Consider the following 17275-nt stretch of genomic DNA (forward strand, 5'->3'; position numbering starts at 1 on the left):
AGATTTGCAACTCTTCACTACAGTGGAGCCAGGAGTTAACATAACTTCAGTGTAGAAAAATTGGACAAAGTGCGAGCTGGTTGACATGGCAAGATGTGAAAATATCACATTTTATTGATTTATTTCCTGTGTATGAGGGAGGAGAAACTCCTAAAAATGTCTGGGGTATTCAGTGTGCTTTCAAATTCCAGCATTTAGTACGGTGTGAATACAGTAACGATCTGAGATCCCCGTCTCCCAAACCGTTCCGGTCCATTTCAAAGCAAACTTAAGTGTGGTTAAATTACAGCGAGAACACGATCCGACCCAACTTGCAGGAAGTGAACCAAAACACAAAGTGCTATTGTCTGTTAGATGGAAATAAGGTGTTTGCTGGACATCTGGGCCGTATCAATGTATCAATTCCTGTTTGTTTCGGATGACTTCATCGACTTTGCCGTCATTGTGAAAATGCCTTTAAAAGCTGCAGAACAAATGAAATAACTTAAAAACGACACATATAAAGGGTACAGTAAAGAGGAGGAATTATTCTGCCCTGAAGGGAAGAAAAACCCCAACTTAAACAGATATTAGCTGCCTTAAAACTTCTTTAGTTCCTCTTCAGCTGCTGCATGTCTTAAGTTTGTGAGAGTAGCATCAATGCGAGTAACGGTGAGTATTGACATCTATAAGCAGCGATACTGTCTAGCTGGTCTGACTGATGGAGAGCACAACCTGGAAGGGTAAAGGTGAGCTGCCGGACACGTCGATACACACCCCTCTTCACAGCAGCGAGGAGGAAAATATGCGTGTGATTGATGAGCACTTTGACTGCTGCCGCATGCAGATACGTTTGGCCGTCATTTCTAAGAAAGAGCAATATTTTCAGGAGTTACAAACGTGCAGTCAAAGGATCGTAATGATTTATTTCTAATCTTAAGGTTTCATTTTCTCTTCTCTGATGTACAGGCACGTGTAAATATATGATGTGTATTATAATTGCATCTCCTAATTATAATTCCTCATGAAGGATGCGCAGTAATATCTCGAGGAAACAATGTGGCAGATAAATGATTTATGGGCTTTTCCAAAAGTCTTGGAAATTCAATCTTTAAAATGACAATATTCATTTTTTTTCATATTAGCTTGTTTTTACATATTTACACCGTATCGCCTTTGGAAAACATAAGCCAAAATCCACTGTGAACTGTTGGTATGTCAGATATTGGCTAAAAATTGGTGCAGCCCTACTTCTTATTTGATTCATTTTGTTGATGCAGGAGGAATAGTTACTGATGCGGTGATCACTACAAGACCTCCATGACAAAAAAGTTTAATTTGGTTTTATAATACATCCTAAAAACTCTCTGGTCTGTTTGCTGTTGTTGCAGGTGGCAGTAGAGGACAGACTGAAGCTTCTCCAGGAAGCCCACCGAGACTTCGGCCCCTCCTCTCAGCATTTCCTCTCCAGTGAGTGGGGGGGGATTACCTTTTTAGGAAATGGTTTGGGGATGATGTTCATATCCATTTAAGTAAACTGGTCCACACCCACTGTCTTTTTTTTTTTTTTTTTTTAAGAGATTGGTTATTTGAAAATAGAAAAATGCATTTTTTCCATATGTTTTGCTCCCATTCCTTCATGTCTCCCACAACTGGGGTGTGCACCAGAATCAGATTGGAACTAAAAAAAATGTGAGGAGTTGCTTCTTTTAAAAAAATTTCCCAGCATAATTTCATCCCTGTGTGGTCATGTTGGTGAATGTTCACACACACACACACTCACACACACACGCGCACACACACACACTGTTTGTGGATTCAACACTTGAACAATGCAAAGCTTTTTACCTTTATAGCGTGGTCATAAGCAGTGAGGAAGTGGAACAGACAATGCAAAGGAAAAAAGACAGATGCGGGAGTGTGAATGTTGAACAAAGCCACCTCTCTCTCTCTCTCCGTCTCTCTCTCTCTCTTGCCATGTCCCTCTGTTGTCATCTCCCATAATCACACAGCCATTAGTGTTCTGTCAGCTCCAACTGATTTCACTGGCTGTCAGACACAGACAAAATGGACGCTGTGTGATTCAGAGCAGGTCATACTCTCGGCCGCCATGCTCTGTCACCAAAAGACATGAATTTACTAAGTTAGCCCCACTGAGAGCGCCGAGACGGCACCAGACAAAAACACTAGCCTGTCTCTTCTTTCATCTTCCCCGACACTATGACATTATCTCCTCCATCACGCATTCCCTCTCATTACACTAGTAGCTTAATATTCCCTCGGGGATCAATAAAGTACTGTGTTCTTATCTGGTCCTATCCATCTCGTATATCTCCCTTTATCTGGTTCTCTTACTGTCTTTTCATCTCTCTGGCTGTGCGTCGAGCTGGAGGAGGGAATATGGGAGGGCAACAAATCAAGCAACATTTCATTGCTCTTGCTAGCTTCTCTAGTTGTTTTTTTTTTCGCAGGGTTTTAATTCTTGTCTGAATCATTTTTTAAATTATTTCATTTCTCCTTGCTCTGTTTGTTGTCATCACCCCACCCCCCTTAACAATTTTACATGGTTTTTCATTTATTTTCCCTTTCATGTCTGCCACCCTCCTCATTTCCTGAGAAAAATGATACACATGTTTTTCTTCCTCTCAATTTCATGCACAGTAAGAGTCATGCTCATTGAGCTCGACTATCTTGTTCCCTGTTAGATTGAAGAATTATTTCAAGTCAAGCTCCAAGTGCTAAGTGGATTATTGTAATGCACGGTAAAATTATTCAACGTTTATTATTGAGAACTATGTGTGTATGTGTGTGTGTGTTTTTTTATTGCTTCACTTTTTTGTCTTCCGTTCAATCTCTTCATCTTTTGTGTTTTTTCTCTCCCCCTCTCTCTGCAGCCTCCGTGCAGCTCCCCTGGCAACGTGCCGTTTCTCAGAATAAAGTTCCATATTACATCAAGTAAGTGTCGAGAAATTGCTTCGATAGCATCTTCCTGCTTCTGTAGGAGTAGGTTGCATTTTATTTTTTGCATATGTGTCACTTCTTGTGAGCGCGTCTGTAAGTGTATAATAAGCTAAAAACCTACAGTGGTGACGAGCTCAGAGCAGAGAGAGGTCTGTGGGTTTTCTCATATCACCTTTATCATGGTTTACAATACTTTCTGCTTGTGTTTTTAATACAAAGCATGCTCTACCTGTGACCCTCAAAGGTTGTGAGTTCACCTGAGGTGTTAAGATTAGTGCTGTGAATGTTAACGGCCTTAATTCGTGTGGAAACCTTCATACACGTATACAGTAGTGCATGATTTCTGTGAGCCAATTATATGTTCAATTAGTGGCCACATTCACTGGAATTCAGCTTAGCTTTAGCGAAATCATCAAAGCTGCGATGAGTGAATTTCAACTCAGAAAAATAAGATGAATAAAGTTTAAAAAAAACAAAAAACATTCCTAGAAACATACAAAAAATAAATAAATCCAAGGGTTGCAGCGGTTCAAAGTACAGAACAAGTAGTCCATCTCCTCAGTAAAGTTCAATCTTATGTGATGCTCATAATTTGTGTTAGTTTGTTGTAAGTCTGATACTTCTGCTCAGCCTCTGCTTTTCTTCCATTTGTAAATTCTTTTTATGACCCCCCCCCCCCTTGTGTTTTAATATTCCTTTAGTTTGCGACGGCCTCTTAGTGAAGAAGTTAGAGAAAAGTCTGTCAGGTTAGCATACTTGTGTGTCATTTAGTTTCTCTTTGTATTCTACTGCTGAGATCCAGTTTTTGCATCCTTTGTGGTGGTCGTGCTTCTGCTGGCACTCTGCTACAACGAACATGCAAGATTGACAGAGCTGTAAACTGTGCGAAGCACCCACAAAGAAATCAGTTTATCTAACTCAAACATGAGTCATTCACGGATCATGACCCTCAACATCTTGCTTGGCACCGCAATTAACCCAAATCCATAGAAGCGCTGTCGTTATATCGCATGATCTTGTACCACTTAGACGGTCATCTTTCAAAGGAAAGTGGAAGGCACTCTGTTAATTTTCCTCCAGGCGCTATAGACGTGAGTGTGAACAGTATGTGTCTCGCTGAATAGACCTCATGTTCTTTTAGTTTGCATTGCAAAAATATTCAAATAGCTCATTATCCTTGACTTCCTATTGTGCCGACTCAACTTTTCAACCTTTCCACATTGGAGCTCTGACCTCGAGTGACCTGTCACATACTGTACAACCCCCCCTCTCATCCCCACCCCTCCCATTTACAAGTCTTTCTGCTGATTTGCCCCCCAGTTTGGTGTGTGTGTGCGCGCGCATTAGCATTCAAGCTCCTCAGTTTAACATTAGCCCTTCCTTGTGAATAGATAAAACCCTGCTGATTCCTGATACTGTCCCGGTGTGATTGACAACGTCTTCCTTCCCATTCTGCAGCTTCCGTTTTAATAAAATCCTGAACTTTTTTTTTTTTTTTTTTAAGTTTTCAAAGTTTGGAACACCTCATTATCCAGAAATCATCCAACCATACTGTATGTCAGTAAACTGCTGACAAACCAAACCTAAATTCAACATTATTTTTGTTCTGCTAAGGCTTCATCTTTGGGTTGCAGTGTCATTTGTTTCACTCTCAGGAGACGGCTGCAGCCTAACTGTGTCATTAAGGAAGATACAATTCGTTTGTTTGTTTATTTTAGAGACACCCTTTTAAATCCCTTGATTCTATGAGTCAGATTTCACTGTCTTACTTAAATTGTCAAGCGGCCACTTACAAACAAAAAGATTTTGCAGTTGCACAGAGCACCCCACTGTAGGAAAAACCCATCCACTCAGAAAGATTTACAAGTCTATTCCTGCGTGAGTGATAGGTTGCGTAATGTTTCATGCAACCATTCCCAAAGCATTTCTTTTCGTGGTAGTTCTGTCAAGAATGAAATCTGCGGAGACGTGAATCTTTCTTTAGGTGGTCACATTTGTTTGCCATCACGTCCTCTCGTGTTTGTTGGCTCATTATTTGATCATTTGAAGTAAAGGAAATGTCTGTTTCAGTTTAAACGCTCAGTGTGGCCATAACCATTTGGATGGAGTTCAAATCTGAGTCCCCTTCAGGCTGGCTGGGCTGAGGTGGAGGCTCACTGCTGCCTCTACACATTTACGTGGTTGGGCCGATTTGGTATATTAATGGCTGCCCAAGTATGCTTAATGACCAGTTTCACTTAAAATTCTTCCTTCACCTCATAAGCCTAAAATAGAATATAAAATTTGTACAAAAACATGCATGATGCTTGTTATGACACATTAACTTGCACCTTTGTGCAAAACTGCAAAGACTGTGTTTTGTCTGTCATTCCTGTCTTTTCAAATAATCACACAGGAAAGTACTGTATGTGATTATCTGTCTTAATCCGCCATCACATTCTACAGTCTAATTTAAATTTGATCAGACAACATCCAAACAGCATCTTTAATCCACGTAGAAAAGGGAGACATTTAGAAAATGTCAAGAAAGGAAAAGATTTGGACAGAGAGGTGAGGAAGGACACCTGTGCCTGGGCCTGCAGCTCAGCACTGGAGGAGGATCAGAGATGAAAGCCTGACACGCAGCGACTCGGAGGACAGGCTTATAACTTTAGAGTCGACAACAGTCTGTGATCACAGATGTGCCCAGCCAGTGAACCTGCACCCGCCCACCCTCACAAACAAAACCCAAGGGCACAACACAATTCGCACACAGGCATATCATAAACAGATGCACACGCACGCGCGCTCACACACACGCGCGCTCACGCACACGCACACGCACACGCACACACACACACACACAAATGGTGACACCAAGATGCATTTGAAGGGAATCAAGCTGAAACTCACCCCATTCTCACACACACACACACACACACACACACACACACACACACACACACACACACACACACACACACACACACACTATATTTACTGTCAATCTTCTTCCTGGACAACTTGTCTTCCATCAACCAGGATAAAAGATTCAGTCTTCCTTCAAACATAACAACAGTTGTTGTTTTTAAAATAAGAATCCACAAAATTGTAATAATAGAGCCACAAAAATACTTCTGCACACATGTACAAATACACACATGCACACACGCGCAACCTCGATACATAGTAATGCAAACCCACTTAATTTGCAGCTTGAAAACTGATATTTCTAAAGCCATCTCCAGGACTAATCACAGGTTTCTTTCTGTGCTGCGGCATCCTCGGGACACTCGGCATTAGTTTTTGACACATTCATTTCCCCAAACCCCTCATCGTCTCCTCTTCCATCTCCCCTCGTACTTTGTCTCTTTTCTTCGAGCTGACAAAGGCTCCCTGATTAAACCCCGTTCCTTGTCCACCTCCCGTAGCGAGGAGTTCAAGCGACATATTGGGTTTGGAATTAAACCGCTTCATGTAAATTCTATGCCTGCCACCCTCACACTGGCAAACTTTCACGCCGTCCTGTATCAACTGTTTCGACGGGGGTTAGCTTGTGGACTTACAGCTAGACGACTGTCTCCCTGCAAAGATTTGAGAACATTTCAGGACATGTTTTTCTAGTTGTGTAGAGCGTTTTTCATAAAAATGACTGTAGAAAATGATGTGTACCAATGCAGCATGTTTTGCATAGGTGGTTGGCCTTTGTTGTATCAGCTTAAAGGCTTGAATGACAACATAGAAGTTACTTGAAATGTATTTTTTGGAGGAGAAAAAGAGACACAGGTGAGGAAAGAAAAATCCAGAGGATGTCAGGTGGTGAGTGAAACCATTTATCTCCTGTAACAAGTCTGGCAAATCATTCATTTAGTGATTTTAAGATTGTTCCTGATTGATTTTGGAGTGTGTTGTAGTGGTAAAATCCCAACAGCGCAGAAATTAGACCAGCAATGAGTCAGAAAGTTTGTTCCACTCAATTTTTCAATCATTTACCCCCCAAGGGGTAGCACCGTTGATTATTTAGAGGGTTTAATTTAATAATTTTGTAGAAGACACAGTCATTAAGAGTTGGAACAAAATACTGCTCGTGTTTAATTATGTAGCAGCAGAGTATGCAATTAGCAAAACAACTTTAACCTTCTGACGGACCCTGTAGCAGCTGGAAATTGTGATGTTAAACAGAAGACGCCAAAGAAAATAGCAATTATTTTTGATAATTGTTATCATGGTGATATGTTCGTCTAAAAGGGTCAGACTACTGGAGGGATTGAGCTCGGCTCTGCTCGCCAGAATTCCTGCCTAAAACCAAAAGGTTAGGCGCCGCACCCACCCACCCCCACATACATATACTTAAATTTCACACTCCCTCCACCTGCTGGATCCCTCATAACCCCATTTGATTTGTTTATCTTTACTTGGAGATGGCATTTAATGATGGTTGTGATGGAAAATGTCACACGCGTTGCTCAACACCCAAGTGGATCTATGCTCAGTGTTCGCCGTCAGCCTCCTCCGGAAACACAACTTAGGTTAGAGGCCATTTTACTTGGCATGTTACAGGAAATGGTGTCAAATCTCAGGCAGTTTTTGTTATTTCATTTGATTCATTTTTGAAATGTTAAATTTTTTTCATGATGCTTTCAATGTCTGCCAGAAAATGTCAATTCTTGTCCCTTGCTTTTTTTTCCCCCTCTTCCTCTCTTTTAATATTCTCTGATATCACCCTCCATCTGCTTATGAATCTTTCCCGCTGTGTTTATCGGCTTTGTAGTAAATATGTTTCTCCTCCTGCAGGACAGCGAAAAGATTGCTAAGCCCTAACAAAGGAAAGAGGAAAGTGTGTGAGGACAGTTGACAGCTTTGTCATCCTCATTATAACATTCATGAGCTGTGCACAAGCAATCTCATCTTCTTTTTTTTTGTTGTTGTTGATGGAAATGTTTCCTGCCTTTTGGTGTTTTACATAAATATGATAGGGGATTTTGTTGCAATGAGGTGATTGTGCATCCCATCAGTCTATCAGCAGCACTGTCTTGCCTTTGAAGTATTTGGCTGGACTTAGATTTCAATGACAAAGCTGTATTTTACAGCCAGTCGTTGTGGCTGGTGTTGCTGAGTCTGTGTGTAGCACATTTGGGATCAACTGAACCCTTTCATCAATTAATCCAAGCTGGTTATAGGTCGTTTGAATAAAACACCAGCCTGTCCAGGCATTAGCGATGCTTGTTAGGTGTGAAAGAGGTCATCATTCCCTACGGCCAGTGAATATTGATGACTATCTGCATACAGAAAAGACGGCGGCTGTCATCCGCCTCACCTCACTGTCAGCGCCTACTTCCTGCCGCCTGTCAGCAGCCAGCGAGTGTCGTAGAGAACACAGGGGAGCCTCTGCGTTCAAAAACTTAAATTTCAAAGGCCCTCCAGAAATCATCTCAAACATTCCACACAGATCTGAGAACAGCTTCTGACAGCCAGGTGCCCTCTTGAGTACACACGCGTACATACTGACTGCCAGCCGAGCTCAAGTAGATGCAGAGACTTGCAGCTGTTGCTTGAGAGAAGTCTTTGCTGTCCTGGATGTAAATCAACCGTTTTGGTTTTTTTAATGGTTGGAGGCTTTATGTTTTACAGTAGGTTGTCCATCTGCAGGAACCATTCTTGATAGTGTATCAGGAACGCACAAGTTTGCACATTTAGTGGTCAAAGGTCAAGTTCACTGTCACTGCATACACAATATCTGATCCATTCTCCTTCATGCAATATCTCAAGATGACAAAATGTCCTGCATGTTGCACAAAGGTCCACTGGGACTTGAAGACAATAAAAATATCTTCAAATTTGGCACAAATATCCAGTGGAACTGAACTGAACCGGTCAAAGGTCTGGGTCACTGTCAACTCACATCTATAAGATAACTGTCCCATTATTGTTAAGGTGATATTTCAAGAACTGCTTCAGTGAATTTCTTTCAATTTTTCGCAAATATCCAAAGGATGAATCAAAAGATCTAGGTCTCTGTGACAGGTGTGCACTGTGAAGCTGAAGAACCTAAATGCAGTATTTCTATTTTTTTTTGCTTTCGCTGTACTTAAGTGCGTTTATGTGTACTGTTTCGTAAGAGGCAGCAATATAATCACAGACTTGAGTCATGCTATACTTATATTTACAAATGAGTGACAAATGAAAGGGGAAAAAAACAACATACTGTAATAAGGTATCAGTGGTGGCACGGCGGTGCAGTGGTTCGCACTGTCGCCTCACAGTAAGAAGGTTCCAGGTTTGAGTCCCGGCTCCAGCACGGGATCTTTCTGTGTGGAGTCTGCATGTTCTCCCTGTTCCTGTGTGGGTTCTCTCTGGTACTCCAGCTTCCTCCCACAGTCCAAAGACTGACGAGGCTGATTGATACTCTAAATTGGCTGTAGGTGTGACTGTGAGTGTGAATGGTTGTCTGTCTCTATGTGTTGGTCCTGTGATGGACTGGTGACCTGTCCAGGGTGAACCCCGCCTCTCGTCCGAAGGCTGCTGAGATAGGCTCCAGCACCCCCGCGATCTTTAACAGGTTGAGTGGTAGAAAATGGATGGAAAGGATTTCAGGCTACATTCAGTGCACTTCAGCATAGAATCTCCACTTCTCTGGAACTGTCTGTTTTCTTGTTTTGATGGTGGTACATCTGAGATGAAGTGATTGTGAAGCACAGGATTCACATCATTTTCACTTATTCAGGTTTTTCTGAGTCTGTATCTTTGAAAAGACATCTTGTTTTGAATTCAGTAGTGTTTGTTTGTGTATATAAATATATATATATATTTTATTTTTTATTTTTTTTCTCTGCGAGTGATATTTTTGCGTACTTTCTTGTGAAAGACTGTATTTACTTTGTCCCCCAGAGCTGTTCTCTCTTATCTGACAGCTTGTGTGTTTTGGGGTCTGATGGGTTTTATTGTTGTGTTTTTCAGTCACCAGACACAGACAACCTGCTGGGACCATCCAAAAATGACGGAGCTCTACCAATCACTAGGTTGGAAAACCCACACTGTTGTTATCATTTGCAGAAATTGTGTGTTGTATTTCCTTACATAGTCAAATTACATTTCTAGCCATAGGTATAGCTTTGTTTTTTATGCCCACAGGTTTTTAAGATAATATAACTCTCTGTTTATAAAGTTTATGCTTCTACCCCATTACAGTTCAAGTCTTTGTGGTTTAAAGAGAATGACTTCAACTAAACAAATAACTTAAACGAGACTATTTCTTTTCAACTCGTACACACACACACACACACACACACACACACACACAAAATGCCTGTGGATAATTCACAGATTTCACTGTTTGTTTATTAAATGTATCTTATGAAGAAAATGCAAAGTAATCGTAATGTGTTTCCTGCAATATTCTGAATAATAGGTCTGCTTCTGAAAAGAGATGTAATTTGTCTGCCGTTACAGTGTGGTAGGGGCAGGAACGTTAGAGAGAAATATTTCAAAGATATTGCAAAGAAACTCTGAACTTTCTATATTCTGATATGTACAATGAGAAGCAAGCCAAAACATGTGAAACAAGGGTGAACTGGCCCTTTAAGTACAATCAGATATAGCTTATTAGTTGCGGCCCCCCTAGAATTATCAGGTAAGTGGTCCCAATTCCTCCGCTCCTGCCCACCCCTGCACCCTTTATACCCACCCCTGCACCCTTTATACCCACAGACAAAATTCTCAATTCCATTTGGGCTTTAGAGGTTTAGACTTATTTTTAAAAAAAAAAAAGCAACAGTATTTCTGCACATCAGGCCTAAAAGAACAATAATGGAAAGAAATCTAATCACATATTACTTAGTTACCAGGGCCTGGGTAACAACTGTTTTCAGAGTTGCTGTTATTTTGTTGTTGTTGTTTTTTACAAATCTTGTACAAATTTTTGTAGTTTTAAGTGCAGATACACTTACACTCTCACATACTCGATAAAATATATACTGAGAAAATTATATCTAAGTTACTGGTAGTAGAATTTAAAATACACAATTTTTTTTTTTTTAATTTACACAATATTTGCCATCTCCTTAAAAAAAAAGGATCTTGTGACTCCCACAAATCGGATTTGAATTTTGAATAATATGCAGCCCTATAATTTAATCATACAATGAAAGTGGGGAAGTTGTTCTTTTCTGTCCAAGCTGTTTTTCAAGATGACGGTTGATGCTAACATGCCGTTCTCGGTGGTTGTATAGAGAAAACAGACCGAAGAGAAAACTGTGGAGTGTCACAGTACTATTTAGTATGTCAAATACTTATATTAGGGTTCTGAAAAGTATCATCTAGAACTTTTAATTCTCCCATTTTGGGGTTGAAATGGGAAATAAGTAAGAATCAAACTCGATAAATTGATTTTATCACATAGCACCTTTCTATCAAAGTACTATTTACCATGTTGCCTCATTCTTCTACTCACACACACCGATGAGATGCCAACACACTCATCAGGAGCGATTTTTCCCGATGGTCATCGGTGGGAAATGACGATGCCACCGGCGACTTCCCGGTTACGAGGCAGCCACTCTACCTCTAAGCCACGTCGCCCACGATAAGCAAAAACTGAATCTGATTCATCAGAATCCCATAAACCAATTTCTCATGGAGTTCACTCTTGACATGTGCCGGGATGAACATTGCACCCTGATCTTTTCTGCTAATATCCATATGCATGTCTGTGTCCCTGTGGGGTCTCTTCTTTAATGAGCAGTTGGAGTAATAAGCTGGGAGCTCAACAAATAGCTACAGACCCCACTGAGACGGAACTCACTAACCTAATTACACAGCTCTCCCTCGCTTCGGTCATCTCCACAGACAATAACTAAAGTTGTCTCTCAGCGTTGGTACTTGTGTTACCTTGCAGCCATATTTTTCTTGCTTTCTTTCAGATTCTGATGTATTTTGAACTTTTCTTTTTTATCTTTCTCTCCATGTCCCTGCCTGTAGCGGACTTGAATAATGTGAGATTTTCAGCATATCGAACAGCCATGAAGATCCGCAGACTACAGAAAGCACTGTGCTGTAAGTAATACACACACACACACACACACACACACACACACACACACACACACACACACACACACACATACACACCTTACTACCTACAATTGCGGTGTGTTACTTTTTAAATCCGGCTGCAATGAGGGGATAGAGCAATGATTTCAAGCTTTGCCAGAACAGCGTGGGAGCCGAGGATGTTTTGGCTGTAAAGTTGCACATATTTGGACAGTTTGTGTTTATTTCATTCATACAAAGTCACAGCTCACGCTTCTTTTCAGCCTGTTGAGCATAGCCTCATTTGGTGTGCACGGATGGTACATTTAGGCTTGTTTAGCATTTTTCCCAAAACAAAAGCTGTACGATTTCTAATGGAAGTTTTGATAACAACGGCTGTTCCCCTCTGTCTCAGTTGGCTGTCTACCTCCATCGAAACACACACACACACACACACACACACACACACACACACACACACACACACACACACACACACACACAAAATCAGTGCAGAGCAAGGTTTCAACCAGCATGGCATCAACTACTTAGGCTCAGCACAGTGTAACAATAACTGTGACAAAACGTCAACCATTATCCAGCCGATGACAGTTTTACAGCACCAGCTCAGTTACATCCTGCTGCTTGGAAGTTTTCGCTCTGTGGTTCACGCATGCTCACATAGGTGTGTGCACCTGCTGCTTTTGACCTGCGTACCCAGATAAGGGTGGGCATTAACAAAGGTATCATGCCCAACACGATGTCCATTAATTCCCAACAGCAAGTCAACCCAAAAAACAACTGTTATTTGGTCAAATCGACAGCGTACTCTTTTATCCATTAAGCGTAGAAATCGATCTTAGCGTGTGCTAACCTTTGATTCATTAAACCAGTTCTACCTCGATCATCCTCATTTAACTGTCACGCCACAACATAATCTGGCTTTGGAAGCCCCACCCCTTGATTTTACTACACAGGGAAGTATAGTCCAGCAGGGAAGAGGAACTTTTCCAACCCGGAGATTGAAACCTTCACGTCACATGATCAAGTGAACCAAGCTCTACTTATTTTATGCAGCGTAACTGAAAAGTAAAAAAAGAGGAAGTCAGAACATGTGGTTTGGATTGAAATCACTGCTGTATGGTCCACAAGGTTGCCGTGATCAAGCAAATTTCAAAGGATGTTTTGATATTTAATTGATTACGCTCAATTGTAACTGATAGGTATTTGTTTTATAGTCGCATCAATTATTTGAAGTGAATACGAGTGAGTCAGAATCGTCTCATTACAATCTTCCGACTGCGGCAGGTCAAGCTGAGATTGAAATGTGGACACACGATCTGAGATGTGGCTGTGGCCTCAGTTCACGTCCATATTGTTAAACGCAGAGCTTTGTGCAAGAAGGATTGTGCGCATCATTTATGTTCTTTTCACCTAAATGGCAACATTCTTTTTATTTTATTTATTTAACCTTTGTTTTACCAGATAGTCACTTGAGATCAGGTGATCTCGTTTTTCTTTTTCTTATTTGGAAAAAAATAAAAACAAACAAAAGCGACATTTTTTTACAACCACACCGCCAAAACTGAATCAGTCTGGCTTGGTGCAACAAATCTGCCATTACTTCTCTCTGCTGGAGTGTCTTCCAGCTCATTAATACAGGAGGTGAAGGGACATTTTGGCTGATTCTGCTCAGCAGATGTCCATGTATTAGGACTGCAATGACACCATGACCACGGTGTAAAGTGTGTTATTATGTTTGTCGATTATTAAAGCGTTAGAATGAGTCGGGTTTTTAGAGTGCTTTATTGTATGCGTATTTGTGGCAGGCATGCATTAGTGAGTGATTTCAACTTGGAGCTAATCAATTTTCACTCATTGCGCACACACATACACACACACTGGCACGTGCACAACAGAATCAGAAGGATCAGTGGTTATTAGTTATTAGCCTCGATTAATGGAAAATCTTTCATTAAGGGTGTGTGTACAGTATGTTTTTGCGTGTGTGTGTTTCCTGTATGTGTGAGAGTGAATGACACACACACACTCACGACAGGGATACTATGAAATGGCTAATTGGGTTAAGTCTGTGCCAGGGGGCTGGAGAAGCATAAATGAGCTTGCTTGGCATCCTGCTAATGCGCCACGGCCTCTTAGCTTCAGATCTGCATGTGCTGAGAGAAAGCTGGAGAAGTTTTTGTTTTCTTTTCCTTTATTTTTGACAGCGTGGCCGGCCCGCTGTGCTAGATCCACGTGGATACACCCCATTAATTAGTGCTCCCTGCTGAACTGGTGAAGGGGTGGGGTGTGTGGGGGGGTAACATAAGGCGAGGAGCTGCAGAAGAGTTGACAGAGAGTGAGTGTGCGCGGGGGGTGCTGAGGGTTGCAGGAGAGGGAGCGAGCGGTGTTTATGCGGTGTAGAACAGTGAGGCAAAGAAGAGGAGAAGTGATGGATGTGGTTCTGTTGGTAATGATCTGTGCTGGTCGGTGCTGAGCTGTAACACAGAATGTTCTCGTCATTCGCTTTAAACACATTGCAGGTAACAACACGCTGCCCTGATGAAGCCAAAAAAACAAAACCCAATTATTTTGGTCAGCATTGACATTGCTGGAAGGAGGCTGCGGGGGTAGACCCAGGACCAGGTGGAGGGAATATTTCTCCATGCTGGCCTGGGAATGCCTCAGGTCCCCCCCGCCCATCATTCAGAGCTGGAACTGCTACCTCTGTGACCTGAGTTAGGATTAGTGGTTGAGGTTGGATACACTGTTTTGATCCTCATCAGCAACCAAAGTGTTTCCGAACCACAAAAATTGGTTTATATTTTCATTGTTTTTATTGTTGTCCATCTGCCATTTCCTTTGTTTCATTTCCAAACTGAATAATGAATAAAACCAAACGGAATCAAACATAGAATGAGATGTATTTTTCAGGACTTATTAGTGCTGTATATTTTAAGGCAGACATGGAGGCAACTGATCGACCTCTGCAAAGAGCCTTGAATGTAGCAGAAATATTTATGAGGATCTGAGTTTGCTGCAGTGTGATGCTTTAATTCACATAAAACCCAAACTGTTCTGGTTTTATTTGATTAATTTGATTATAGTTTATTTAGATGATGCAGATTTAGAAGTAACTATTTGATGGTTATTTGTCTCATAGTACCACTGTTTCTCAAGAAGGAATACTCCACCTCCACTTATAAACACGAGAGTTTTCTCTCCAGGGAGCAGCAGTCGTGGTTTGCCACCTTTAGGGAGACAATCTCGTTTTTTTCACTTGCAGAAGCAATCTAATTCATTCAGGTTCAAGTGGAAGCTCGGGTGATCGCGTGTGTCAGGATGTAAATCGACTGGTAAATTGAGAGCTTTACCCCGCTGCTCACGCTAAGGAAGTTAGCATCCCCTTTTAATATGGATGGAAACCCCAACTTTCTTGTTATATAGTGTCCACTCTTGGTTTGGAGTTTGAAATGTCATATATCTCAGTATTGTACATAAACGACCGAGTGAATAAACTTAAATCCAGACTGTTTTGGATTTGTTTTCTGGATTTAATTGACAAAATATTCAGTTAAAATACAAAATACAATTAGAGTGGTTGAACTACCACAACATATCAGCGCAGCTGGATACTAGATGAGGATAAACTAATCTTATTAAATGATAGCTTCAGAGAGCATGATGTAGGTACAATTGATATAATATCCCCTATTTGTTTTGTCATTGAAGCTTTAGCCAACAAATTAAATCAGGAGAAATGAGAGCGTTCTCGTTCCGGCAGCTCAGTCTTTTCTAGTGCAGATTCTTTCTGGTATGAATATTTCACCACAATGATCCATCTGTTCTCTGTTCTCCCCGCAGACTCTCACACTTAGTTGTTTTGAACTATTTTGGACAAAATATCAATCAGGGCAGCCTTTTTTTTTTCAAGTGCCTCTATTAATAATCTGTGCCATTTTCAGCTTCTTGTCCCTTTTTTTCAGATTAGTTGGCATTTTTAGAAACTTCAGAGCCGCTATGAGCCCAGTGAGCGCATTGGAAAGGTTACTAATGTTTCAAACTCTCATGCTTCTTCTCTTTTTTTTTTTTTAATCTGTCTATATTATTCTTTTAACAGTGGACCTGTTGGACCTCAGTGTGGCCCAGAACACATTTGAGCAGCACAAGCTCACCAACAACAATCAGCTGCTTTCAGTTCCCGACGTCATCAACTGCCTGACATCCATCTACGACGGCCTGGAGCAGGAGCACAAAGACCTGGTCAATGTGCCGCTGTGTGTCGACATGTGTCTCAACTGGCTGCTTAATGTCTACGACACGTATGTCTGACAGCTCTTTACTTGGGGATAAAAAGCACCTCTTATTCAGCTGTGCCATTAGTTTCTATAATCCCTACATATGTGATGGCTCAAACTGTTTACTGAGCGTAAACTGGCGACTGTTGTCGTCTTTCAACTCAGTGCAAACGTTTCAAGTCGCTATACAGGCTGTAAAAAATGAGCAGCAGACAGAGCAAGGAAGTCTTGGACCGGATATCCACTAGAGGCTAAAACCATACAACCAGGGGCTTCTTCAATCAGCCGTAAACTGGCCTGGCATATGGGAATTAATGTCAATGGCAATTAGCACCCAAGTCATGGTGTCTAAACAAACTCCTGAATCAGCTGCTGAGCGTTCTGTCCAATAACAATCGTAGCACAATATGCCTGACTGGTCCGACCTGTGTGAAAGTTGTTTTTTTTGTGTGTGTGTGTGTTATCTGGGCACTGTAGTGGGCGGAGTGGGAAGATCCGCGTCCTGTCCATGAGGATTGGATTGCTGTCTCTCTCTAAGGGACACCTGGAGGAGAAATACAAATGTAAGTACCACTGAATAGATGAGATGTGGTGAAGCGCACGCACACACATACACGCACACACACACACACACACACACACACACACACACACACATACACACAAACACAACTGTCCTGGGCCAGTCTGTAGCCAGTCCATCCCAGACTGCTCCATCACAGCTCTAATCCCGGATGCATTAATCAGACTTTCAGAGAGGGAGTATGTGAGAGAGGGAGTGAGCGAGCGAGAGAGAGAGGACTGGGAGAGCTTGAGAACGGGTTGTCTAATTGGATGAGAGACCTCCTACGCATTTCCCCTGTTCTTTATTTAATTGTCTATTCTGATTTATTTTTGAGGATTAGGGACTGTGAATATAGGCTTGCTGCTCTGGGAGGAGACTGTCATTTTGGCTCCCCGTTCTTTGTTTCTGCCGTTTTATCTTTCTCTGTCTATCTTCCCCTGCTGTCATTGCTCGCACCATTGTTCAT

The 17275-nt window shown here is 41.5% G+C and overlaps 1 protein-coding gene across 5 annotated transcripts in view; it reads left to right on the forward strand.

The window, feature by feature from the left end:
• The window catches only part of utrn (utrophin), a 193466-nt gene that overhangs the window by 137781 nt on the left and 38410 nt on the right, over window positions 1-17275 (forward strand). For all 5 annotated transcript variants that reach the window (XM_086189292.1, XM_086189291.1, XM_086189290.1 and 2 more), the window contains 6 exons: window positions 1371-1449; window positions 2874-2934; window positions 9877-9938; window positions 11896-11970; window positions 16067-16268; window positions 16722-16807. In XM_086189292.1, coding sequence (XP_086045418.1) covers window positions 1371-1449; window positions 2874-2934; window positions 9877-9938; window positions 11896-11970; window positions 16067-16268; window positions 16722-16807 — 565 coding nt within the window. The remainder of the gene's footprint in view (window positions 1-1370; window positions 1450-2873; window positions 2935-9876; window positions 9939-11895; window positions 11971-16066; window positions 16269-16721; window positions 16808-17275) is intronic.

This window comes from Aulostomus chinensis, chromosome 20, assembly GCF_037954235.1.
Source record: "Aulostomus chinensis isolate RoL2024-O1b breed Wild chromosome 20, RoL_Achi_v1.0, whole genome shotgun sequence".
NCBI lineage: Eukaryota > Metazoa > Chordata > Actinopteri > Syngnathiformes > Aulostomidae > Aulostomus > Aulostomus chinensis.